This window comes from Chaetura pelagica, unplaced genomic scaffold (genome assembly GCF_000747805.2).
Source record: "Chaetura pelagica isolate M959 unplaced genomic scaffold, ChaPel_1.0 scaffold13, whole genome shotgun sequence".
Classification (NCBI taxonomy): domain Eukaryota; kingdom Metazoa; phylum Chordata; class Aves; order Apodiformes; family Apodidae; genus Chaetura; species Chaetura pelagica.
This window is the reverse complement of record NW_009954543.1, coordinates 2,817,696-2,845,132: the sequence shown is the minus strand read 5'-3', so window position 1 is coordinate 2,845,132 and position 27,437 is coordinate 2,817,696. Positions and strand designations below refer to the sequence as shown.

Here is a 27,437-nt window from a genome sequence, read left to right as displayed (position 1 = left end):
TATAGTTTTAAAGAAGCAAGTTAAGACTGTTTTCTATGAGACTAGACAATTCTACAAAAACACATACATTAAAAAAGGAAGCAGACCATGTCCCTACCTGAAGGGCTTACAAATACTACTACGAGTCAAACCACTACACTGAAATTACTAATCGTAAATACAGATTATTGCATAAACATTTCTGACTTAATTACAGCGTAATTCTGAATTTCTTCATTATTCTGAACTAATGGAACACATATTGCAGGAATTCCAACGCTAAAGAGGCAGAAGGTCAAAAAAATAATTTAATCCTCTGATAAGGATACCTCACAATTGTCCCAAATAATTGAAGTTCCTTGGCAACAGCCAAAAGTCAAAATGTTTCACAATCATAAAGGCTTCCCTAGTTATAAATTTGGATATACTTCCAGAATTGTCTATATAAAGCTCTCAATAAGCTCTTCCTTTCAGTTGATCAGCTCAGAAATCCTAGATCTTAAAAGAAGCCAGAAAAATTTCATCATTCAAGAACAGCAGAAGATTTCTGCATTTTCTTGTGGATTATAAACTTGATTCCCTCCCCCTCATTCTCCCCCATGCCAGTTTGGATTATGGAGCAAAGCAGAAACTGCCCTCATAAAGGAAGCACTAAGCACAGAAAAGACTTTGTCTTACTCAAGTCAGCGCATTTTCTTATGATGCAGAACTACTGCTTGAAGGATATAATAAATTCCAGAAGAGTTTCAGAATGTCAGCATTCCTCCAAGATAATTCTTGAAAATAACTCTTCCGTAAAACACTACATGATGATTTTATCTTCATGCTCATTCATGTTGCTACATAAACTGAGCCACAGTTATCACACTGGGGAGGAAAGACGCGTTTTCGCATAATGCAAACGTCTGAAGTTAAAACACAACACATTTGCATCCACTGTCAAAAAACAGTCCTTGTCAGTCTCAGCATTTTAAAATCCAGACTAAGTCACGTTTGGACAAGCACTACATGCTGACTTCTTTTTGAATTATCTTTCTATAAATTAACATTTGGCTTGCAACAGATGAAGCAATTACATAACTCTGAAGCATAACTGAAATATACCTTCAAGATTCATTATATTTGGCACTGCAACACAAGCTTTAAGTCTCAATAATTCCAACTTTCCTATTCAAGACTTGACAGTATATGAACACAGAAACACAGGATCAGGCAATTAACTTAACTTCTGACTAATGTGACTGAACAAACAAAATTAAATTACTGAATTCTGTTTTCATAAGATATTGGCCTTGTATTGCTGGAAAAATCTAAATTTTACTGAGTTTTATACAGACTCACTCTTTTTAGTAGGGATTTTTGTTTTGGTTTTATATCAAAGAGAAAGATAAATTCTCTACTGTGTCATGAAAATGCAGTGCAAACAGTTTTGAACACTGCCAGATCCCTCTCTCTTTAAGTAAGACTTCAGAGAAACTGTGCTTTAATGCAGTCCTTTAACATAATTTTCTGCAGTTCAATGAACCTTAGCAGCAGCTTTGCAAGTCCCTTACATTGATAAAAAGGAAACTGAAACCATGCATCCAACAACCCTGAAAAGGCAGTATGTCCTTTGCTCTTCGTACTACTCACAGGAGGTGCATGCTAACTAGGTGTTGAACTGCATGGCATTAGTGTTTTAGAGGTACGACATTAAACACCACTGCCTCCCTTTTTGCACATCCCTATTACCTACCCTACAGTATTTCTTCTGAATGTTTTGTTATATTTAACTAGCAAGAGATAGTTCAGCGTTTCAGTCATACACTAAATTTGACTAAGTACTTTGTACAACCTTGATTCACAAGTCATAAAAGCAAACCTCAAGACAAATGTGAGACCAAACTCCATTGCACTGTTGCGGTACAAGTGACATTTTTTTAAAGAATGCCTTACTCTGACAGCACCTGACTCTCCTTGGTGCAGCACCAATTGCAGGAGTAGTTCCTAGTAGCTGCCCAAAACTGACAAAAAATGACATTAAAGCCCTGAGAATATCTCCTGTCTCACAGGTACGGAAAAGAAAACTCCCTACACCTATGTATATGACCATGTTAGCAAAACTGGATTAAAAACCAGCTCATCCTTTGGGCTCTTTCAGAACCAACCCTTCATTTTTTAAATTTTGTTTCAGGTCACTTAAAAGAAGGTAGTGGCTTTATACATCACAGCTAGTCCATACCCTCACAACCAGGGTTGTCATAATCTTGGACTTAGAAAGTCCTTAATTTTCTCTGTTGGAATAACCCTCTCTTCATAACACCTAAAGAGCTTAGAAGTGATGTGATCCAGCGGGTTTGCACAGGTAATCTGATAACAGCAATGTCCTCCTTCCCTCACCAATGCAGCAGCTCACAGGTATAAGCACTTGCATATATACAGGTGCACGGACTGATTTTCAGTTCAGAAAAGACTGTACATGATCATCCTACACCTTTGATGACGTTCACAGTAACCAACCCTCATGCAAATATAGATTCAACTGAATGAAACCTTTTACAGGTAAAGTTGACAGTAACAGCTCTATAGGGACTTCACTCATTTCCCTGTCCTAAGTCCTCTGTTAGGTCATGATTTTAAAGGGAAATAATATGCTAGAAAAGATACGCTTGAAAAACAAACCGAAACCACAAACATCCCACCACAGTTTACAGTGGGAATGTGTACCTAGGGAGCTTGCCAACTAAGGCAGACTAGCCGAGCTGATCATGTACAATATGGCTTTGTTGGAGGGTTGCTTGGGAAAAACAGGCAATAAAAATGGGTAACTTATTACCACGATAGCTTAAAAATCAAACACAGTGAACCGACTGCCATAAACCAAAAGAATGACATATGGGGAATGAAGAAACTTCTGATTCCAAACCAACAGCAAGCTGCTCTCCAGAATGTTTTCAGAAGAATACAGTATAAAACTTATCACAACTTGAACAGCAAACTGACAGGAAGCTGCTGGTGTAGCAGGAAAAGCAAATGAAGTAATACATAAATATGTAGGTAGGTAGCAAGCCTGGAAAGATGGAATACTATTGGTGCTTAGAGTTCAGCTTTGCTCTGTGATTTTGGGCAAGTCACATAGATCTCTGTGTAGATATGTTCATCTGTGTTTTACGCCCTTTGTAGATATGTAGATATTTACTCTCAAAGCACCTTACTCTCCAGAGATGAAAATTTACATAAAATGTAGATGTTGATATTTACAGTTTACTGCCTTCTAATGACAAATGGAAAGTGCACTTCACATTTATAATCTGACAGAATCAACTCTAAAGTACTCTTCATACATGCTTTGACAGTGTGTGAATGTTCAGCAACAACTCATTGCATGTTACCTGGCTGTGAAGTACGACAAAAAAAACCAACCAAGAACCCCACAGTAAAAGTAAACCAAAGAAGCAAACAGACCAAAAAAAACCACCCCAAAACAAAATTCTCAACCCCAAAATACTTACTTGTAGAAGTGTTCCATGAATATTATTCTGTCGTATGCAAGGACTGGTGGAGTCTGGAAGCCCCTCCATCAAGGACAGCACTATCTGTGGTACTTCATTTACCATAACAAATGGAACAAGGGCCCGGCCTGACATCTCACGCGAACGGTACACAGGAGAGTGCCCACACCTAGAAAAAGCAGAAACAGATTTTATTTTAAAATTTTAATATTTTTTGTGTGTGTGTCCTTCAGCTGCAATCCTCTGCTGTGGCTAAAAAAACTCAAAGAATAATGCAGTGAAAATGAAAACATTTCTCACAAATCTATTGGACAGCCTTCTTTCTCAGTAGTGAGAAAGTATGGCCCAGAAACATAAATCATGCTAGAGCCATGATAGAGGATTTTTTTTTCCTTCAGAAGTTCCCATGTTTACACAAAGTGAAATTTAAAAAAAGGAAGAAAAAGAAAATATGCAATTATGCCATGATGCAGGTACATATGCAGTCCTGTTACATCTTTCTTGATTTTTATGTTACTTACTAGACACCAACCAAATGTATTATGAGTTGAGCTTACAACTGTTAAACCCCATGTTCTTAATGAGATGCCTCCATAAGAAAACAATATGGTGTCTACTTAAATCTTAGGCAATATCTCCCACTGGTTTTTAGAACACATTTAAAGGCAGAAAGTAAAAGGCACATCAGAAAATAATTTCATATAATTTATAATTAGTATCTTGAAAATAAATATTTTATTTATTGAAAATTAACTGATAAGATTGAAGACTGCAAATAAAACACAGGCAACAACAGGCCTTTTATCTTTTCATGTTATTAAGCTGTTAACTGGCTGTAGATACATGAATATACTTAGAACTAACTAACCAGCTGTGTTAACACATTATGCAACTGTATAGTACTTCAGTAGCATGTATACTGAGTTGAAACAAAATCTTTTATCAAGTAGAAGTAGGTTAAATTAAGTCTTTCATAGCCAGTAATCCTTGCATGTGTCATTTTTTGTAAGGGAAGTACAATTCAACCACCCACAGTCTCAGACAACTGCAAAACAACATGACTCGATGGTCTTTGGAAGTCCTTTCCAACCCCTCATATTCTGTGATTCTGTGAAAAAGCTACCAGAGGATTTAGAAATGAATGGCCAAATAACTTAGGTGGTGTAAAATGCACTATGGGGGATGTTATATGTTATGATACCTCTGTAGCTGACTGTGATGACCCAGAGAAATGGCCTTCCCTCCTCCTACTCTCTCATCCTTTTTCTGAATTGCTTCTTATGTATTTTCAGCTCACAAAACCACATGTAGTTGACATCATCCCCTGACAATATGTGCAAGCCACTTCTGAGCTCTCCCAAACCCTCCAGGGTCATGCCTATGTATTTTTAAAAATTAAATTAAATTAAAAGGTATTCTAAGGTTTCAAGTAACTAAAAAAAATAAAACAATACTCAAGGTAGTATCTTACTTCAGTTCACACCAAAGAAATACAGAAAAGTTTCTATCCTGAACCAGTGATTGAATTAATAGGTGTTTAAACACTAGACAGTAAACAGACTTAACTGAAACAGCATAACAGTTCTGACATTATAGTCACACTAGGCCATGGTATGCCCAAAACCCCTTGCTTAGAGGAAGCAGAGAGCTCTGCTACCCCTGAACGATCCTTGCACATTCTGAACATGGCAGCATGTTCTGTCCTTCACCTTCCTATGTCTTCCCTCATAGGCAATGAGTTTTAGAAAGATCATCTTTTGCGTTTCCTTTTCAAAGGCTGGCTGTCCTTCACAACAGGATGCAAAAGCAGAGCAGTCACAACTGGAGACTCTTCCATATAGAAAAGCTTTCATTATGTATTGACAAAGTACAAGAGGAAAGCCAGCTTAGCTCTAAATAAAAATGTCCTTTTCTTAAAACAAAAACATTTTAATCCACTGCACAGTAAACTTAAACCTGAGAAGTGATTTATCTGCAACCATTCCTTTAGTTCTGCTAAACCCTGTTTTCTTAACCAAGAGATTCTCACATGTAAATGTTCTTTCCAAATACAAGCAATACTGATACTGTAATGCATGTCTAGTTTTTAACTAGCTATAACTGTATACTCAAGAATGTTCTTTATTTTGCTCATGACCTTTTACAAATCCAAAGGAATCTGACATGTCTTCAGAAGGAAGAGTGGAAAATGGGTAGAATGCCAAGATTTCCTCTAACTTGTGCAAGGGTACTTTCTAACACTACAGGCTTCAGAGGGCGGTTCTCCTCAAACATGGTACTATGAATTTGAATGGAATCCTGTGGGTTTTCTCCTAGCAATAACAAATGGAGTTTAGAAAAATTTTTAGATAACCTGACTGAATTTTGTCATCTTGTAAAAACTTGACATTAAAAGCTTATAACACATGCACTTACAGAGATATGGTATCTAATATTTCAAATTTTTTTCTATGCTGTTATTTTACCAAATTTATTATGGAAATAGAAGTGACTGCTCTATATTTAGAAAGAAGAAAATAATTTCGTATTACAAGCAAAATTGTCTCAGCTGTCTGAAGTCTGGGTCCACAACAGAGACTGCCACCTCAGCATTTATACTGACTGTATGTAAAGTAAAAGGGCCATTTACAAAACTATAGACAAGCCTAATCTTCATCTCTCCTCAGGCCCCACACAGAAGCCCAAGACCCTGAAATCAGTTTCTGTTTGGCACTTGGAGGATCCTGAATCAGAAGGCAATCACCTCCTCCACTCCCTTCCAGCAAACACACAGGGTGCCCATGGAGAACTCACCCAGCACAAAGGGGGACCCAGTTCTGTTAACTTTCTGTGCCTGAGGGAAAAGCCAGCACACTGCTTCTACTTTCCCAAAGGAAAACCCAGCCACCAACCTGCCACTGTGCCAGGCACCTGCTCTACACTAATGCAAACATCTCGCACTACAGACTGCTACATAGGGTACAGCTTAGTCACAGGAACTGACATCTTAGTGGAAACCCTCAGAAGAGCACTACTACGAGTTCATTACTGAGGAATAGAAGCTTCACAAAGTTTAAGAACAATGAACTATCTACTTTATGGGACCACACAAAGGAACACAAGGAAGGTATTTCACACTGGCAAATAGCTTCCCCGATCTGAGAGCGATTAACAATCCTACTGTTCTCCTTTTTAAAAAATAGTATTAAAATAATAGAAATGTAAATCTCCTAATACTCGAAGAAAAGCTGTTCCCCTCCAGCAAGGAACAGTACTGATAACATTTCAAATACACTCCTCCTTTCACATAAACATACACACAATATCATGTCAAGTCCACAATTAGCAACCTATCCCTGAACTTCTGCATACCCTAAAAGCACTTATATGTACATCTCTTGTGTTTTGAAGGCGCTTGGCTTCATTCCTGAATCATGCAAGAAGTTTGCCAGAAGAATGTCAAAATAGAGACTACTTTTTCCATAACGTAACAGCACCCTAGATTAAACGCAGGCAGTTTTGAGTTTTACTGGATCCCACTAATCTCTTACCCATAAATAAAACTAAACAGGATCCATTCTCAAAAAGTGAGAAGAGTGAATGTTAACAGAACAACTAAGTAACACAACAACAATCTAACCTAATATAGCATTTTTTGTGTTTATTGTTATAGGTGTCTAAGATGAAACACACACTTTAAACTGAGCCCACCAGCAGTATTCTTAAGTATTTATTTTCTCTACAATTTAGCAACAAGTTTGGGAAGCAATCTCACCAGCTGTACAAAGAAAAGTCATTAAACAATTACAGCAATTACTGTAACTCAGTCTGTTTAACACCCTGCCATCCCTGAGATCAGTTTCACTTAAGTGGTGGCAGTTGCCTTGCCAGGACACTGGCAGAAAGGAACCGGACTTCCAACTTTGTCCATTTCACCACCCAGACTCTGAGCTTCACCTGCCAACTACATGACTAAAATCTGGCACAGACTGCCTCTTCTCATCTTCTCTGCAGGCCAAGTATGAGCAATGGAGTCTCGCAACCATTAGGGCAACATTTCTGTGTGTGCAAACCCGTATTTTTTAAAAAATTGTTTAATTTTCTTCGATTTGAAAAATAGTGGGAGGGAGGGGCAAACGTTTTCAGTAGGTGACACATTCTTTACATGTAGATCATGTATAAATAGGCATTAAAATCAAAGAAAGATCTAGAATGTTGTCATATGTAAAAATATACAGTATGTCAACCTATTCTTATTATATCTCAAGGTTGCGACAAGCAATAAAATGTGCAAATCCTCATGTGATACACTTCTGTTCAATCCTGAGGGCTATTAACAACTGCTGAAGTAGTAGTCCACACTGAACTCAGCACTGTTTACCTAGGTGCACGAGGTATTGGATGTAAACATGTTTACTTCAAACAGTCCATGATCAAGAACAAAAAGTCAATAAATCTGAGAAGGTTTCACTGTGTGTAACTGTAGATTCAATGCATTTCTACTGTTTCATTCCAGCTTTTACACTTAGAACCTGAACAATCCTCCTAACTGATGTAATTTATGACCAACTCTCATAAGGCACAAAGATTCCACACTCCTCCGCACACATCAAAGTACCTAACTTATTACTCTGGCTACAAACAACAGAACACTAGCTGTAAATAAAAAGAACTGGAACTTTTTTGGAAAAAAACCCAAACACCTGCAGGTGTTTCCCACATTCTTACTTTTCTCTCTTTGTTATTACTCCCCCTCCACAGACCTTATACTACTCAAATAAGGATCACCTTTTATGTGAAGGTCACAGAAACAAATGAGTAGAACTAATTTGAAAAATAGTACCTGTAGCTGAAAAGATGTTTATTATAAAAAGTAATGCCTACAGTTGTTAGAAGGATTAACAAGGAGAAATATAGCTATTTCCAGGTTTACTGAATGTTGTCACAGCAATCTATGCATACTGATTATCACAGAATCATATAATCATTTAGGTTGGAAAAGACCTTTAAGATGATCAAGTCCAACCTTTTGTATGTCATTGCTTATTAACAATACAGTTCCTGCAGTCCTGCAGACAGTTTGCAGCATGACCATTTTGCTTTCGGCTGAAATACATTCCCATCCATTGCCTTCACGAAGTGTTGGAAGAGGGAATTGAAAACAGCAGCAATGAAAACAGAACTGAAACAACAGGAGAATGAGCTGAATAACAAGGAAGGGCACATTTTGCAGAAGAGGCCTCTGATCTTGTAAGTCAAACCAAGTATCCTACCACCTTCACAAAAAGAGGTTGGAAGAAGAGGGCACCAGGAGGCTGGAAAGGCAAACTTGCAATTCAAGCCACCCAACTCTGCCTGATACTTAAAACACTTTAACAGCCTCAAGGATTTCTGAAAGATTAAACTGATGAAAAAGAAATTAGTAAATAAAAATAATGGTATAATAAATAAAATATATTATAAAACAGGTAATAAAATAGATGGTATCGTTGTGTTATGCCACAAGGTCACAACAAATTCCATGGAAATAAAAAAAATTAATAAGGCTCCCATCCAATTCTATAGAGACTCAGTAAGTTGTATGCCAAAGAGGTTTTCCCTGTCCTCCACCATGCAGTTATATAGTTCAAGTTGTGCCATCAATTCTAAAGCAATTAAATCAATGGAATTATGTTAGGGGAAAACATGGATGGTGTTCAGATAGAAAAGTATTTAGCAACAGATCCAGTTTCTATTAGAAAGAATTTGGTTATTCAGATTCAAGAGCATTGTAGTGTCTGTATTAATTAAGTAAAAAAAAACAACAAACAACAAACCAAACCAGCCAAACAAACAAAAAACCAATAACAAAAAATACCCCACAACTTTTCCAGAAAACAATGAATTATTATTATAAATTGGTTCCTTTTTTCCCTTCAAGTTATCTCCTGAAAGATTCAATTTAGCAACTTTCAAATGCAGTATTACAGGTTTCCAAGCAGAGAGGTCCAAATGCAGCATTAAAAAAATAAACTCAGTCTTCCAAACAATTAACATGCCTTGGACTCCCATGCTGGGGACAAATCAGCAGGACAGTACCCATTCACTAATGTGAAGAGTAAGGAATATGAACAACAGTTAGCCAGACATATACCTTAAGTTTCTTCTGGTTATTTATTGATTTGCTTGTTTTATGTTTTTCTTCTAAGGAAACACAACTGTTTCCCATTTTATTAGATTTCTGTGTTCCTTAGCAATTAAAGCAATACAACCTGAATTGTAACTGGCCTGAAGACAGTTTTTGCTCTTCAACCTGAAATTAAGAACCAAAAAACCCCCAGAATAATCTGAGTTTTGATATAGCATCTCAATATTTATCTGACAAGTGGAAAACCTCACAAAAGTATCAATAGTTTGCCAGAGGTTTTAGATCTACAATGAACACACAAATGGAGTCCAGAAATTGTTTGAACACAACCATGGACAGAAAGAGACCAAGTTGAATTTCAAGTTATTTATGCAGTACTAAACCTCTAAATTCTTATCTATTTCCTTTAAAGTGAAGTTAATGGTTGCCTAAACTTCTAGTCTCTTTATACACTGTGTTAAATATTTTATTCTTCCAACTTGGGCAATTAAGATAAAACTTTAATTTTTTTAAGGGCAGTGTTTTCCACACAAACACTTATTGAATCAGTGTAGCTGTAAATACTGCAGGAACTATGCAGGCAAAGTACACAGACTTTTATTTGTGAAAGCTGTCCACAAGCTGTGTTAGGAGCTTTTCCTCCATGTTTCCAAGGAGTTTCTAGGAAGAAATTATAGACATTTCTCTCTTCTTGTCACCAAGACCTAGGTTATTTTAAAAAAGTGGCCAAATGATACTAAGCTAAATCAACAAGAAACTTGACTTCTGGTTCAGCCAATGAACAAAGTAAGATCTCTGATGTGTAAGCCTATAATAATTGTTATTAATACTGTGTGTAAACTTCAGATCAACAGAAATACATTCTTTTCAAATGGAAATTTGCTATAGAACATGCAAAACACACAGTTTAAATGGCATCTCTTTGACTGCATTTACATCAAGAAATCCCAGGTATCTGTGGATAGCTAACCTTTAGGTTTATTTTTTTTTCTTGAAGTCACATATGGTTAGAGCCTCCTTTCATCAGTTTTTGGTTCACAGCATTCCAGAGAAAAAACAACTGCTCTTAACTCAAGATCATGTAAAAGAAAAAAAAAAATCATTCACAACTATATTTCAACTTTGTTGTGTTATAAAAGTCTGATGTTTCACACCACTACTTACTACCAAAACAGTTAAGAAAAAGCACAAAGAATGCAGACAAACTACTTCTCTGTCTTAGTATCTGTATCATTATTTTGAACTTAATGAAAGGGAAGTTGAATGCATAAATCAAGTCTGAGCACCCTAAGATTATTCTGAAAGCTTCAGCTGACTGTAAAAAAAGATTGGAATAAGACCAGTTTTAAAAACTTATTATCAGACCCATGACAACAACCCAAGGATCTGGGCTCTCTCAGACACCCTGCTTTTAACCATACCACCAAAAATAGTTAGGCCATTGCCAAAAAAGCCTTCCCCATACTGATTTCTCACAAACTCAGACTTTAAATAGTATTTGCTTTAAAAAATATCCTTTTACTTGTTTTTCTTGACATAACTACCGCCCTCTGCATAGTTAATGTTATAGTATATATAATAAAGTTAATTTTTCTCCATTTTCATGTTTCTTCCTGCAAATACTTTTGCTGACCAAGCTAAATACTACTATTTGTTACTACCTGGACCAGCAAATTACTTACTGACTGGCTGATTTTAAGTACATTAATGAATAATACAATTACTTCATCAATCATGTGTTGTTGATTGAGCACCCTATCATATTTTTTACTGGATCATATTTCAGATAAGAAGCACACATCAAATTTTTACCTAGGATCCCAGCCATTGGCCTTCTTCAGGAGTCTACAGTACTGGAGGAAAGATAGTTACTCTCAGTTCACACAACCACCTCTCAGCTAGACATCACCTTTTATTTCCCATGAATCTGACAGCTTCCTACGGTTTGTGAGTATTTCCTAAATTGCTTCAGACAGTAATCTGCCAACAAGAAGCAAACAGATTAATGAACACAGTAAAAAATCAAGTAAAGAATCAACAACACGTAGGGGTTGTAATATTTTCCATCAGCACCACTTGAACTCAAGAACATTTGCATGTATTTTAAGAGGGAACACTGAGGAATACGGCAAAGAAAAGACAAGATGCACAATGATTTTTTTTGTTGACCAAAAGGTCTTGAACAGCCTACTGCCAATCAAGCAGTTTGCAATCTTCTCTAGTACTGCAATTTAATAAAACTTAATCAAACTGGAAAAAATTACAAGCTGTTTACCCTTTCTTATTTAAAAAAAAGCTTTAAAAAGTCTGAAAACTTTCTTATTAAACAAATACTTATGGTGATCCATAAATACTTTTACAGACCAGTACCAATCATTATGCAATCAAGATTGCACAGAGAATAGGCTTGAAGTAGAAATGGAAGAATTCCAAGAGAGCCTCAACTCCTGAGACAGAAATTATGCTCAGAAGGGAAACACGTTCCTCTCCTTTCCTCCTTATCCCAGAGCCATGCAAACCTTCCATCTTGGGTGTCAAGCAAGACATTTAACTCTAAAAAATACAGTACAAACATAAAAAAAACAATTAATGTTTTAAGGGTGTACATTGCTCCTTTTCCCAAAGGCATATGCCAGCACGTGTGTATTTGGAACCTTGCCTGTAATCAAAAAGGTTTCCGCCTTTACAGTGTCTTTACAGGTTAGCTCCATAAGCTTCCCCAGCAAGGACAAGGCATTCCAGTGGGTCAACATCTGCTCCTTTTATCACAGGGATTCCAAATAATAAATTATTCCAGACAATTATAATACTAATCAGTCCTACTGACCAGACATTAGGTTAAGAAAGAGAAAAGAAAAAGGAAAAAAACAGAGACCAAAGACTAAGAAGTCATGCATGTGATATGGAAACCCAGGGAGATGTTTGTATAAACAACTGCAACCAAGAGCAGCTATTTTAATACAACAATGCTAAAACAAACACACATAGTTCTTTTTATTTAATATGAAAAGATATTCCCACAAAAGCTCTTTGCATATCAGGCTCCTGATAAGATTCCCAGTCTTGCAGAAAAGACAGAAAAACATGTAGAATTAATGTTAAAATTTGTCCTACTGTTGCCATGCCAATGCTCATGAAGCCTACACAAGCTTTGGCACAGAACAGAACCAGACACCTGACAGACCAGATATAATTTAACATAATTGAGAGCAATAAAGTTAACAGGCATAGGTCAACAATAACTATTTTCAAAGCATAACCCACAAGGAAGTAACATTATTAATCAGTGAATTTAGATTCATTCTACCTTCTAGAATATTAATACTACTGTGCTTGGGTCTTTTTTCTTAAGATGTTTCTTTAAGAAACAGGCTCTCACGGATTTATAAAATAGTAAGACAGAACTGGGCCTCCTTGGGAGCCCCAGAATTCATGGTCACATGCTCCAATTCCTAAGAAGCTAAAATAAACCTGGATCAATCTCATTTATTTAATACACATTTTCAAAGTAAAACATATAATTCAATTATTTGCAAGATTAGATCACACAGTTTACAACAGCAATATTGTAATTTTATGTATGCACCTTTACATAATTCGATCTGTTGTTCAAAAGCAAAAGATGTGAACTATAGCAACAATATTTCCTCCTAAGCTGCACTGAAGTAAACTGAGCAGTGAAGATTGAAAGGAATATGTAAGGACTTAGTGAACATAAGTGAAAAAGATTGAGGAGAGAAAAAAACAGACAAAGCTGCACCAGAATGACATTTTGTATCTTACTAGGAAGGCACCAAAGAACCAGAGATAAATCAGTCAATGGCAGCAGACAGCACAGTAATGTAAATATATTAAGTATATCTGGCAATTGAAAAGCATATTTGGGATTACAGTATTACGAAATATCATAAAGTTGCTTAATTTCACGGGAAAGATCTTAAACATTTTACTGAAAACAATTGGTCTTTTGTACTACAGTCAAGAGAGTGCAACTAAAGGGGTTTTTTATATTTACAGAAAATATCTTTAAAGACAGATTTTGATACACTTTGCCAAATAGAACTGCAAAATAAATTTAATTATAAAATATTAGAATTCCAGTTTCTATTTCTATTTTAAGTAACAGAACTTCATAGAATCATAGAATCTTAGGGGCTGGAAGGGACCTCGAGAGATCATCTAGTCCAACCCCCCTGCCAGAGCAGGGTCACCTAGAGTACATCACACAGGAACTCATCCAGGTGGGTTTTGAATGTCTCCAGTGAGGGAGACTCCACAACCTCCCTGGGCAGTCTGTTCCAGTGCTCTGTCACTCTTACAGGAAAAAATTTTTTTCGGATATTCACCTTGAACCTCCTATGCTCCAATTTACACCCATTACCCCTTGTCCTATCACTGGTCATCACTGAGAAAAGCCTAACTCCATCTCCCTGACACTCACCCCTTACATATTTGTAAACATTGATGAGGTCACCCCTCAGTCTCCTTTTCTCCAAGCTAAAGAGACCCAGCTCCCTCAGCCTTTCCTCATAAGGGAGATGTTCCACTCCCCTAATCATCTTCGTAGCTCTGCGCTGGACTCTTTCGAGCAGTTCCCTGTCCTTTTTGAACTGAGGGGCCCAGAACTGGACACAATACTCCAGATGTGGCCTCACCAATGCAGAATAGAGGGGGAGGAGAACCTCTCTTGACCTACTAACCACACCCTTTCTAATGCCCCCCAGGATGCCATTGGCCTTCTTGGCCACAAGGGCACAATATCACTTAACTTTCAAATTGTCTTGTCTGTTTTGTCCTCATTGACATTTTACTCTCCTTTTGTAGATTAAATCTAAGATGTAAAAGGGTATTAAAATAATATTTTTTTTCATTATTCTATCAAAGCACGCATTATTTTTGAGAAAATAAAAAAGGCTAATTCATTGCTGTTGTTATGTGATACAGCACACCAGTTCCATATATGCCGAAGAGCAAAGAGGGTATCTTGTTTGTCAAAAGCTAAATAAATATTCAAATCAGATCAAGGTTCAGAGAAGTTGGTAGCAGACACAAATGTCTATTGATGCTGGAGCCTTCATCTCTTTCTGTTCATATTTTCCATCATAGCTGTCCTGAATCCATACCAAAGTCATACCCACTTTACATTCTGTTCACTGCCTTTTTTTCCACAACTTCATGAAAATCCCTGAAGCAGCATGGTTCACATTAAGAGGAAATTCCACAAATGAAACATGAGAAATGAATCTGCTTTGGAGGTAGAAGTTCTAGAATATACAGAGATGAGAATTCATTGCAACTGCAACATTTTATTGCAAGGGTAAGCAAAGTGAGGATAAGAAGTTACAAAAAAAAATATATTGGATATGCAAAGTTCAGTAGTAATATAATTTCATAATAGATAATGAAAAAAATAATTATTTAGCTACTTCAGAGAAAAAGAGAAGATAAAAGGGAAGGTAAGAGCTCTAATTATCAGAAAGTAAATACACTAGAGGGGAGGAAAAGTGGAATTTCTAAGTACTTGCTCTGCTTCAGTTCACTCAAAACAACTCTTCTGTGAAATGATTAATTATGCTGGGAGTAGATGAACAACATAAGAGAAGAGACATCAACACCGTAAAGAGCAAGTGAGAAATTACCTGGACTGAATTAATGTTTTGAATCAGCAAGGCCAGATTAAATCCATCAGAGAGTACTAAAGGAATTAGCCAATGAGGTTTCATAGTCCATGGCAAATGATTTTACAGAACTCCAAGGAGATCCTAGGGTTGCAGATTAGAAGCCTGACATCCATTATAGGAAACATACCAGCTAAAAAGAGATGTAACATGAATAAAAGTATTATTAGTGCTAGAATGATGTTAAGGCACAGAGCAAAACAAATGTTAGCGTTTAAAAAGGACTTATATATTAGACAGAAGTGTCGTATATATGATATCTTTTGCCAAATAAGCATATTTACTACACTAATTCAAGGTATTGTAAGGTACAACCTGTAGAAAAGAAAAATCTAGGTTACCATAGCTCACTGAAACCAGATAGCATCTACACCAAATATTACCGAAACATTTCAGAAAGCAGAAAACCAAAGATGATTGCTCAATAAGGACTCTACGAACTTCATAGTTCTAGTAATCCTTAATAAACCCACACTTAATCCCCAGTCCATTAACTGTTGGCCTAGCTTAAATCCCTCTTTCCTCATAATTGATACTTCTTAACTTGTAAGATTCACATCTCAAAATCAGAAGTCAAAGTAGAAAACTAGTATGACTTATAACTTTTAAGTTTATACTGCTGGGCTCATCTACAGCCTCTTGAACATTAGATACAGATAAATCACCCATAAAGCAAAAAAGTAGATACTAAGTCACTCTCCTGAACAGAAGTCAGTTAATGGTGACAGATAAATGTTGCCATCTACAAAAAGTTTTCACCTCCAGTGTTCCCCCAGATTACCTTCTCTGTTTCTCTTCCAAATCTATCAGTCCACTGATAGCAACATGCCTTGGTCTTTGTTTCCAACATTAGACCAAATGTATAACTTATAGAATCATAGAATCATAGAATCATAGAATCTTAGGGGCTGGAAGGGACCTCGAGAGATCATCTAGTCCAACCCCCCTGCCAGAGCAGGGTCACCTAGAGTACATCACACAGGAACTCATCCAGGTGGGTTTTGAATGTCTCCAGTGAGGGAGACTCCACAACCTCCCTGGGCAGTCTGTTCCAGTGCTCTGTCACTCTTACAGTAAAAAAATTTTTTCGGATATTCACCTTGAACCTCCTATGCTCCAATTTACACCCATTACCCCTTGTCCTATCACTGGTCATCACTGAGAAAAGCCTAACTCCGTCCCCCTGACACTCACCCCTTACATATTTGTAAACATTGATGAGGTCACCCCTCAGTCTCCTTTTCTCCAAGCTAAAGAGACCCAGCTCCCTCAGCCTTTCCTCATAAGGGAGATGTTCCACTCCCCTAATCATCTTCGTAGCTCTGCGCTGGACTCTTTCGAGCAGTTCCCTGTCCTTTTTGAACTGAGGGGCCCAGAACTGGACACAATACTCCAGATGTGGCCTCACCAATGCAGAATAGAGGGGGAGGAGAACCTCTCTTGACCTACTAACCACACCCTTTCTAATGCACCCCAGGATGCCATTGGCCTTCTTGGCCACAAGGGCACATTGCTGGCTCATGGTCATCCTCCTGTCTACCAGGACCCCCAGGTCTCTTTCACCTACACTACTCTCCAGCAGTTCAGCCCCCAACCTGTACTGGGACATGGTGTTGTTCTTCCCCAAATGTAAAACTCTGCACTTCCCCTTGTTGAATTTCATCATGTTTCTCCCCGCCCAACTCTCCAACCTATCTAAGTCTCTCTGAATGGCAGCACAGCCTTCTGGTGTGTCAGCCACTCCTCCCAGCTTAGTGTCATCAGCAAACTTGCTGAGGGTACATTCTATACCCTCATCCAGGTCGTTGATGAAGATGTTGAACAACACCGGTCCCAGTACCGACCCCTGTGGGACTCCACTAGTCACACACCTCCAACCAGATTCTGCCCCATTGACTACAACTCTCTGACTCCTTCCTTTCAACCAGTTCCTAATCCACCTCACTTCCTGGTCACCAAACCCATACCTGATCAACTTTTCTACAAGGATGCTGTGGGAGACGGTGTCAAATGCTTTACTGAAATCAAGATAAACCACATCTACCGCTCTACCATCATCTATCCACCTAGTAATTTCCTCATAGAAGGCTATGAGGTTAGTCAAACATGATTTACCCTTGATAAAACCATGTTGACTGCTCTTGATGACCCCCATGTCCTTGATGTGCCTGGAGATAGTGCCAAGAACAAGTTGTTCCATCACCTTTTCAGGGATGGAGGTGAGGCTGACCGGTCTATAGTTACCCGGGTCCTCCTTCTTGCCCTTCTTGTAGACTGGAGTGACATTTGCTATCCTCCAGTCCTCAGGCACCTCACCTGTTGCACATGACTTACTGAAGATACTTTCTAAGCTTGTTGGTATGTGACAATACTTATTCTCTGAATAGCATTTTGTACAGAACAATTTATGGAATATATATGTTATACAATGATTCTCTCATACCTCACTGAATGGGTCTGATCTTTCATAACAGAATGTGTATTTTCCTTTTACATTTTAAGGAAAAACTTTTGTAACCTGCCTATTAGTTAGGGTTGGCATCTGTTAAGATTCAGTTATAAGTGAAATAAAGATTATGTATTTACTCTCTGAATAAAACCAAGAGTACCATATTACTTGTGTGGACTAAAGACTCATGTGGATTGTTTTCTGTTTTTCTCCCCAGGATTGAAAGAAACTGGGGCCACGAGTCTGCATCACTTATTGCAGAGGGACAGATTAACAAATGTTAACTCTATGCTAAGAACGTTAAGAAGGTGAGAGTCACTTAATGAATCCACAAAGAGTCTACAGGGCAAGAGATCTTTAAAGAGTCTGGTCTGACGCCTTCAAAAAGCCCAAGAAAACAAAGTTAAGGAAGGAATATCATCCTTGCCCCACAAGCAACTGGCACGGCAGGACGGCAGGCCCCATAGCACTGTGCCAGGATGGGATTCCCAGGAACCTGCAGAGATGTAACATTGGTGCTTGGGAAGGAAGGGGTCTCTCACCACAGGTGGGCATCACAAGCTCTGCAGCACTGCTGTGGGAAGAGAATCATGGGGTCACTCCTGACTGCTTGCACATTCAGCCCAGTGATTTTTAAGAAATTTACCAAGCTGACTTTGCCAGCAGCCTATTAAGAGATTTCACAGACCCCTTTCCAAAAAGCAACCTATGAAAGTAATAACTTCCAGGAAAAAGTGTACCACTATAAAAGTCATGCCATCTTCAGCTATGTCCTCTGCCTTTCCAAGACAGGGGATAAGGAGATCAATGCAAATTCACATACCCTCTAGCAGATGCATCCAGATCACTTAAATAACAGATTTATTTGAGATTTCCTATCACAGCTATTACAATAGCATTTGAATTGCCAGTTTGTTCACAGTTGATAGAGACTTCCCCTCTCCTTTACCAAGTGCTCTTTTAGGAATGACTTAGGGTAACAGAGCAGCCAACAATGCTTCATCCTACAGTTCCTCACACACTACTTTGTTTTCCTTGCATCTTAGTGTTATTAACATACTCATTGTAATTATCTTTGTATATGAATGACCAACTGACTCGAGTGCAAAAAACCCAGAACTGCACCATATCAGTTTGCAGTGGTGGATGGAGAGGGGTAAAAGGGGAGAGAGAGCAGCTCAAAGGACCAGTACTTCCACTGCCACCTACCCTGGTCCCCAGCTGAATAAAAGCATCTGGGGATTTTGGAATGTTGCTCCTCCATTTTACAGAAAGATGCAAGTTACAAAATTCTGTACAAGAGAATAGTGTCTATTTCATAATTGCATTAATTTCAGGGAAAGATGCTCACATTTCTGTTTAAAATGTCCTCAGACAGTGAGTTTCTTCAACGATTTGCAACATAATATACCTAGAAGCAACAGTATTTTGAAATCTATTTGACAAAGTTTTAAAGGGGAAATTTCACTAAGAATGAAAACTAGTGCTGTTTTAGTGGAAGACAAGGCACACACACGGAGTTTAAAAAAAACTCACATTGTTCGACATTTTAAAGCTGTTCTTAAAAAAATTTCTTAAAATATTAGAAAATCACACTGCTAAAAACAGGGCTAGATTTCAATTAGCGAGAAGTATCCAAGTCAATACCTGTTTTACTCCTTCAGAGCATACAGCCCAGAACAGTTAACACTAATCAAACACTGTCAATGCCACGGTACAAGACGACATAACGTAACTCAAATTTAGATCACAGGTCTTTGAAATGGGGAGGCGAAAGGGAGGTTATGTTTTTGATTCATACTTAAAACATTACCTCCCAATTACCTCCCTTGTTAATCAAAAACATTCTGTACATTCCTTCATCTTAGAAAGTAACCATTTAAAGCAGACCTATCTAGCTCTGAAAAAAAAAAAAGAAAAAAAAAAGAAAAAAAAAAGATAATGTGAGGTAATAAGAATCAAAGTGTTCCCTTCCAAGTAAAACATCTGCAAGAAGAAAGGGGAAAAAAATCCCCACCTTTAAATAGAACTGCAGATAGGTAATCAAGTGTCCTGGTTCAACAGGGAGTAACAAGTATGTGCACAGAGATTGAGATTTGTCCTTGTAGCATTTAATCCTACTCATATTGTGCAATTCATCTCAGCACGGTCAGAGCAACCACAGTTCTACTCCCACTAGATGGAAAATTCCATTCAGGCTTAAATGAAACTCTTCAAAAGCCTAATTTGAATTCTTCCTGCTAAACCTGGTTTTGTTCAGAGAACTGATAATTTTCTTGCAAACACAGTAAATCTTCTGTTCATCCTCTCATAGCAACAAATGTATGCCACGTTGTTATGGGTTGAGTCCTGGAAAGAGTCTGAAGATCAGTTATGGGTTATATTCACCCTCCCTACTGCATAAGAGTATCTTCCTTGACAGTGGTACAGCAACAGATATTTTTAAAATCTCACAGTAAAAATATGGCAATTAATGTTACAATTGCATTGGGCTACTATGTAATTATATGTATTCACAGATGTTATATAATACAATGCTACATCGTGGCACCAGGCCTTCTCTTTGATGCTAAGTGGTTACTTCACAACCATCTTCATCACTACCTTCTAAAGAAGAACAAAACAAACAGGAAAGAATTTTATTTTAGTTCATCTTCATTTTTGTAGAATAGAAAATAGGAAGAGAAACAAAAGAGAAAATAGCAACATATTTACCTTACCCAGGTAAATCAGCCCTATGTATTCCAACTGATGCAGAGTGAACTGAAAACAATCATGGTATTCACGGAACAGGAGCATAAGAGCTGTACACAGAAATACAGCCAGTAACAGCACACTGAGCTATATCACAAACACAGATTTCCTCCTGCAGAATTCTTGGTATTGTCCCCTGGCAACCATAAAAAAAGGTCAATGCTTTGCTAAGTAACCCATCAGAAAATACCTGTCTGTAGATACAAACTTCTATCTAGAACTGATAAGAATTTTATTCTAGGCTTATACCAGCATCCACAGCACTTACTGCCAAATTCAACGGAAAGGAAATGCAGACAATACCATCTTTAGGTATAACACCACTCCTCTGTAGAAGCACAGATAAAGGAAGGTAGATCCAATAAAGATCTCTTAGATGTTCCGGGTTCTTCTTTCAAATATTTTATTGGGTTTTTCTCTCCACATCTTTAGAATGGATTTAAATAACCTTAAGAGAATAAGCTAATTAAGTGTGAAGAGTTATTTTGCTGGTTTATGCACCTTTCAAAAAGCAGCAGTCTTAAAACAGAAACGAGACTCAAAATCTGTAACCAAAAGCTTATAAAAAGTTCATCTACTAACATCAGAAACTACCCTGAAACATTATATTAAAAAATTAAAAATAATAAATAAATATGCATTTTCTGGTGCATTAACAGAGTCATAAAAATAGAGCTAATCAACAATGTAACCAACAAATATAGTTTTAAATGTTTTCCCAAAAAACATTTAGCATTCAATTACAACAAAAACCCAAACCTTTTTAATAGTTAAATATACAACATTTAAAAACTCTTACTACCGGTTTTTTACTTTAAGAAGAAATGATAGGTTATTATTTATTCTTGAGAAGTCAATAAAACATCTAAAGAAGCAAGAGATCCATCACACCTGCTGTGAAGAATAAGCAGGCAGAACTATTATTACGTTCTCGCATAAACAGTTGTTTAAAATAAAAATGAAAAGATCTTAGGATAACAACAATTTTATCTTGTTTTACTGCTTAAGGAGACAGATTAAACATGGAACTTTCTCACCCTATTGCTCTGATTCTCCTTACCCACCACAACCCTGTTCCCTTATCAGGCTCCTCATCTGACACCAGTGGCACAGAGAACATTAAAAATATCTACTGAATATCTTGATATAACCACAATATAAAAAGTTACACTGTACAAAAACTTGAGAAGTCATCTTAGAAATATATTAGATATGGGATATAACCATATCTTTATCTAGCTATATAAGCATATATTTTTATATATGGATGGATATGGAGACATACATATACACACATCAACAAATCTATATATTAGCCATTACATGGATGTTTTATGAACAATCATTCTGCAGGATTAAAAAAAAAACCATTAGAAGTTTGTGCAGCAAATCTTGCATTGCTAAAAATCAGTCAAGCTCATAACTTTTCATTTACCATCTCTGTGGCAGCAAATCACATCTACAGTATTCGCAAATGAAGATTTACAAACAAGTTATACAATGGCTTGCATGAGATGAAATTCATTCTAATTGCCCAAAACAAGCATTAATAATATAGGGAAGTTCAACCAATGAGTATCAATTTTTCCTTTAAGAATTAAAGCTGAAGAGAAGCTTAAAAAGGTATTTCATAAAATAATCCAAAGATTCAAGAAACAACTCCCACCACAGAAAAAAATCACCACAAAAATCACCTTACCTTATAATAAATGGGACAAATGGTGCCATGTTGAGTGCTGAGTAAGCGCCATCCATTGGAGATGGATACAGCCTTCCCAGGATTAAAAGCAAAAGGAACAAGCTTGGATGAATTTTCAACTCTTCAGCTTCACTAAATAAAGTGATAAAAAGCATTTGGTGAAAACAGCACCCTCCTTCATCCTAGTCTTGAGACTATTCCACACACAATATACTCTTCTGTCTTTCTGGTTAAAGAAGGTGTGCTAGACTGATCATCGCAAGAAGGTGGAAACCCTGCTGGGACTAAACATGGCATCCAGTTCTCCTGCAGCACCACTGGGGACCTCTGTATGAAGGCAGTTAAGGCTGTGATACCTTCACTTTCCTACATTATCCCAAGACTCCTTTATTCCTAATAATGGTGAGCTTCCTTTGTTTTTAAATAAGATTAAAAACCAGCATAGATAATGTCTCTTTAAGGACCCAGAAACTGAGAAAGTGGAGTTACAAAAATTGCTCGGGGAAAAAAAAAAAAAAGGTATTTTTCAGTTTGGAAGGAAATGTGTACTTAGTAAATAGCAGGATTTATTCAAGAATAGTTCTTGTCATTGCCACCAAGTGGTTACTTTTCATACTGTAAAAACAATCATAAACCCAAGTCAAAATCAACAATTCTCGACTTAGTTAACGATTAATGGTAAGATACAAAACTTAATCTGCATTAAAAAAGCATTCAAAACCAGTATTTCAGGCAGCAACTTTTATTATTTTTACGTTTATAGAATTCTTAATATTTTCCCACGTCACCTTTCAAAATATTAGGTAAAGCAGACTGCTGTGTGGAATATACACACCTTCTTTTCTCAGAGCAGAGCCTGTAAGACATGCAATGACTGGTGAAACTCCTGCTCCAAAGTATCCACCTTGGGCCCATTAAACAAACAGCTGAACCTCGCCCATAAATCAGCTGCTGAACTTCCATAGTTTATACCATAGAATTTTAAGAAAAAACAAAACCAGCTCTGGTTTACTTTTAAAGTTCATGAACCTGGGAGTAACAGCATCAGCGTCATCCCAAACTATCTGCAGTGAGCAAATTGGAGTTCTCAACCACCATTTGTGAAGTCCTTAGAAAGAGATCAAGGACGTTCCTCAGAGTCAGTGTGTCACAGGCTGGAAAGTGTTCATTTAGGATTACATGAGGCCTGTGACTCTGCACCACTTAAACACGCCAGGGAGTCTCATTGTTAAACATAAGACATAGTCAAACACTCAGTTTCTGTCTTTCCTTGAAAAATATATGTTTCTAAACATCTGCTCCAAGGAACACAGTGACTACCAACTACTCAACAGCAGTTCATTCACCAGACTTCCTGCAATGTGTGTTAAATTACAGGAAGAAAGTCTTAGCAAAAGACACTAGAACTACATTGTGTCAAGAAGCAGTGATGAACAGCATTAGGGTGTATGTGACACAACTCAATTTAATTCTTTCATTGCAGTTCATATTTCAAAGCTTTCTGATATTGTCTTACCTGTTCAGAGTATTGGTTACAACCTCCAACTGGTTGAGAAGGAAAGGATAAAGACTTGGAAACCGAGAGAAAAACTCCCTTCCTGTCATTCTGTAGAAGGGAATGAAGAGTTGCAATTAGCATTCTGCAGTAATTAGTTGCAATCAAAATACCAGTTTACTTATTAGATTTCTGATGCTTCAGTGAAGTCAGAGAGCCCAAAGAACCATGCACACATGATGAACTCCTCTGAAACAAGGCAAAATGTTTTCATTAAAAATTATGATCCAGCACAGTTTACACACGTTAAGAAACTGTACTGTGTGCACACTAACACTTTGTCAGCTAAACTAGTCAGGCCTTTTTGGGGCAAACTGATCTTAGCTCCTTAATCACACCAAAAAGGAAAGGTACAGCAGCTCAAATTTTGGCACCACTTTAACAGTATTCTTGTTGAACAAGAGAGGACTACGCTTGCTTTAGTACTGCTTGTGAACTAAACAGCTAGTAAAATATATGCTCATATTTTACTGTTGCCGAAATGCATCGCAGAATAGTAAGTCACAGATCTGTAATGCACAGCTGCAGATGCATCTGACCTTCCATTGGCCTTCTTTACCCAGTACTGCATCCAGCACTGGGCAGTGAGGGCATTTCTAGGTCATATTTTTCTTGTATAGATGTAACAAACACATTCAAAAGAGAGCAAAGCATTGATACCTACTGAACTCTTCACTAGTCAGAACTAACAGGGCAGCATAGTTTAAGCCACAATAAGCAAACCAATTCAAGATTAAAAAAAAAAAAAAGGCAAGTAGAAATCTGTATTTGTTTGTTTTATAACCTTCTGATCAGATAAACAATGGTGGCTTCATGGTTTATAGGAAACCATTTAGAATTGTCTAAGTAAGAACCACTTAAATGTTAGAGTGGGGAGGTTCTAATTAGACATACATGCTATGTAGATAAAACAGACTTCCTTTAAAATAAACAAAAGGCCAACAATTTAGAAGAAGAAAGCCAATTGCAGAGCTTGCTTGCCACATAATCAACCAAAATAATTAAGTACATATTAGCCTGACTCCAATGCAAAGCTTCCAGCTAGCAGACAGATTCAGGTCTAGAAAAATAATATGATGAGATGGCAAGATTGAACGTGTGTAAAAATAAGCATACAAAAAAAATCACGCAAGAGTAAATCAACACATGGCAAACATCAGCACAGCTCCTTCTAGGGCTCAGCTAAACATAACATGCCTCAGCCACAGGCCACAGAATAAACACAGCAAAACCAGATAACTAGATGGAAACAAACGTTCAAACAAAGAGGTATGGGAAGCTGTCTGTTGACATGTAAGAACAGTGCCATGCACTGCTTTAACTAAAAGCACAGACCAGGATTCTGCAATAGCTGCTATAACTGCAAAAAAAAAAAAATCAGTTAAAAAAAATGTAGATGGAAGCATTTGAACTGTGAATGAATATAAACTGAAGAATTAATGAGGATGGAGTCAAACCATCAACACTGATATTCATGGGCTATTTAAGCAGAAAATACACAGTTTCTTATTACACAACCTCAAAGTGTCTAACACTAAACACTTCTAACACCCTCTAATCAGTTTTCAAAACTTCAATCTTCCAGCACACTCAAAGGCTTCTTCAAAACTTCCACACATACATCATGAAGCAAGCTGAAGATGCAGAAGTCAGAGACAGAACAAAACACAAGATCTTCATACATAAGTAAATGTATCAAGTCAAATAGCTCACCTTAGTGAGTTTCCTATATAAAACATTAAAAACTCCATTAAAAACACTTTTTAATTAATCAAAAAGTGCTATGATACCTTGTGCCACTGAATGCATCAACCAAAAGAAGAGCTGGGATTGTTTCCTATGGAACATATGGCCACCAGTTAGAGGCTTAAAGAGAGCACCATGTGCAAGTAACATCTCACAGAGATATTCTTCATGAGGCACATTTTTAATGTATTAAAAATCAGTGACCAAGTTTGACTCAGTATTAAATAATGGGACCAAATATTCTTACAAAGCCTTAAAATTCCTTGTAATTAGTGTGGTTTCATGAATCTTTTTGACAGGGAAAAAAAGTGATAACTACTGAAGTGGGTAACTTACATAAACTCCCACCTGGTTTACTGCTCCACAGGTTACAGGAGGGGAGAAGGCAGTCTAATCAAAACCATTAATCAGCAGTATCTGCAGACCAAAAGGCACAGGAAAAAAAAGACAACTGTCTGAGCAGACTAGTTGTTGAGGGATGATTTTATAGGGCCTCCAGTTCAGAGAAGAAACAAGAAGATAACACATTCGCAGAAGTACTGCAGAATGAAATGGCACTCTCAAAAATACAGAGCAGCAATTTCAGTGTGCCACTAACTGGGGGTGTCAAGGCAGAGAGATGTGCAACTGCAGAATGAGCAGAAAGCAAAACAGCTAGATAGAGTAAAACACAGAATTGTTCAATTGTTTCATTTTTGATTACTGACCATGCTTGTTGCTCCTGGAAACAAGTAAATGTTATTAGACACCCACAAATGTTTGCCTACAGTAACTGAGACTGGAACAACAAAGAAATGAAACAGTTCTGCTTTTTAAAAGTGTTCATGAAACTAAGATTTTTAAATTAATTTCAGCAAAACATATACTGCTTTGAAAAATTAATACCAAAACTTCAAGATTTGACTCATGCATGTTAAGTGATATAAACTGACTCATGCATGTGCATACACACAGAAATGTGAATTAGGTTTCCTAATGAATAAGCTATTCATATCCTTAAAATAACAGAAATCCTTATCATACTGATAAAGGAATGTAACAGCTAAGCACTGATTAAAACCATCCAAAAAGTCACTGCTAGCCTTCTCATAGGACAGACTAAATGATTTAAATTAAAAATATAGATAATATCTTTCAATTGGTCACTGACAGTTCAATAATGTTAATGTTTAGTCCTACTCAAGCAATTCTGCAGAAAAGTCAGATAACCAGGTTCCATATTGGTGGCTAGAGACACTCTTCAGAACCAAGATTAATGAAGTGTATTTATGTCGAAAGGACATACATGAGTCTCTTTCCTGTTTTCATGCAGGTTTCCCGCCTGAAGAGATGTTCCTCTAACCAAAACCAGTCACACAGAGGTATCTTCTGTGGCATGCCATAAGAAATCAAGCTACACCTGCCATTCCTAACTATTGTCTACATGCCCTTCAGTCTACTCTTTCCCACTTTTGTATGCTCCAGACAAGGAAAGAAGTTTGCAATGACAGCGTGAAATGTATTTCAAAGAATATTAAGTTCATATAAATAATAGAATCTTAGAACGGTTTGAGTTGGAAGGGACCTAGAAGATCATCTATTTCCAACCCCCCAGCAAGGGCAGGGACACCTTCCACTAGACCATGTTGCACAAAGCCCTGTCCAACCTGGCCTTGAACACCTTCAGGGAGGGGGCACCCACAACCTCCCTGGGCAACCTGTTCCAGTGTCTCACCACCCTCACAGTAAAGAATTTCTTCCTAATGTCTAACCTAAATCTGCCCTCTTCCAGTTTAAAACCCTTGTCCTATCACAAAACCTACACCCTAACACCTATCACTTTTTACCCATCCCTGGTAAAAAGTCCCTCCTCAGCTTTCCTGTAGGCCCTTTCAGATACTGGAAGGCTACTATATGGACTCCTCAGAGCCTTCTCTTCTCCAGGCTGAACAGCCCCAACTCTCTCAGCCTGTCTTCATAGGAGAGGTGCTGTGGCCCTCC

At 37.4% G+C, this 27,437-nt stretch overlaps 1 protein-coding gene across 1 annotated transcript in view; it reads right to left on the bottom strand.

The window, feature by feature from the left end:
• The window catches only part of THADA (thyroid adenoma associated), a 178,090-nt gene that overhangs the window by 91,231 nt on the left and 59,422 nt on the right, over window positions 1–27,437 (bottom strand). The window contains exons 26-28 of the mRNA XM_010004965.1: window positions 23,673–23,762; window positions 22,157–22,288; window positions 3,471–3,639 (exon numbers count right to left, since the gene is read on the bottom strand). Coding sequence (XP_010003267.1) covers window positions 3,471–3,639; window positions 22,157–22,288; window positions 23,673–23,762 — 391 coding nt within the window. The remainder of the gene's footprint in view (window positions 1–3,470; window positions 3,640–22,156; window positions 22,289–23,672; window positions 23,763–27,437) is intronic.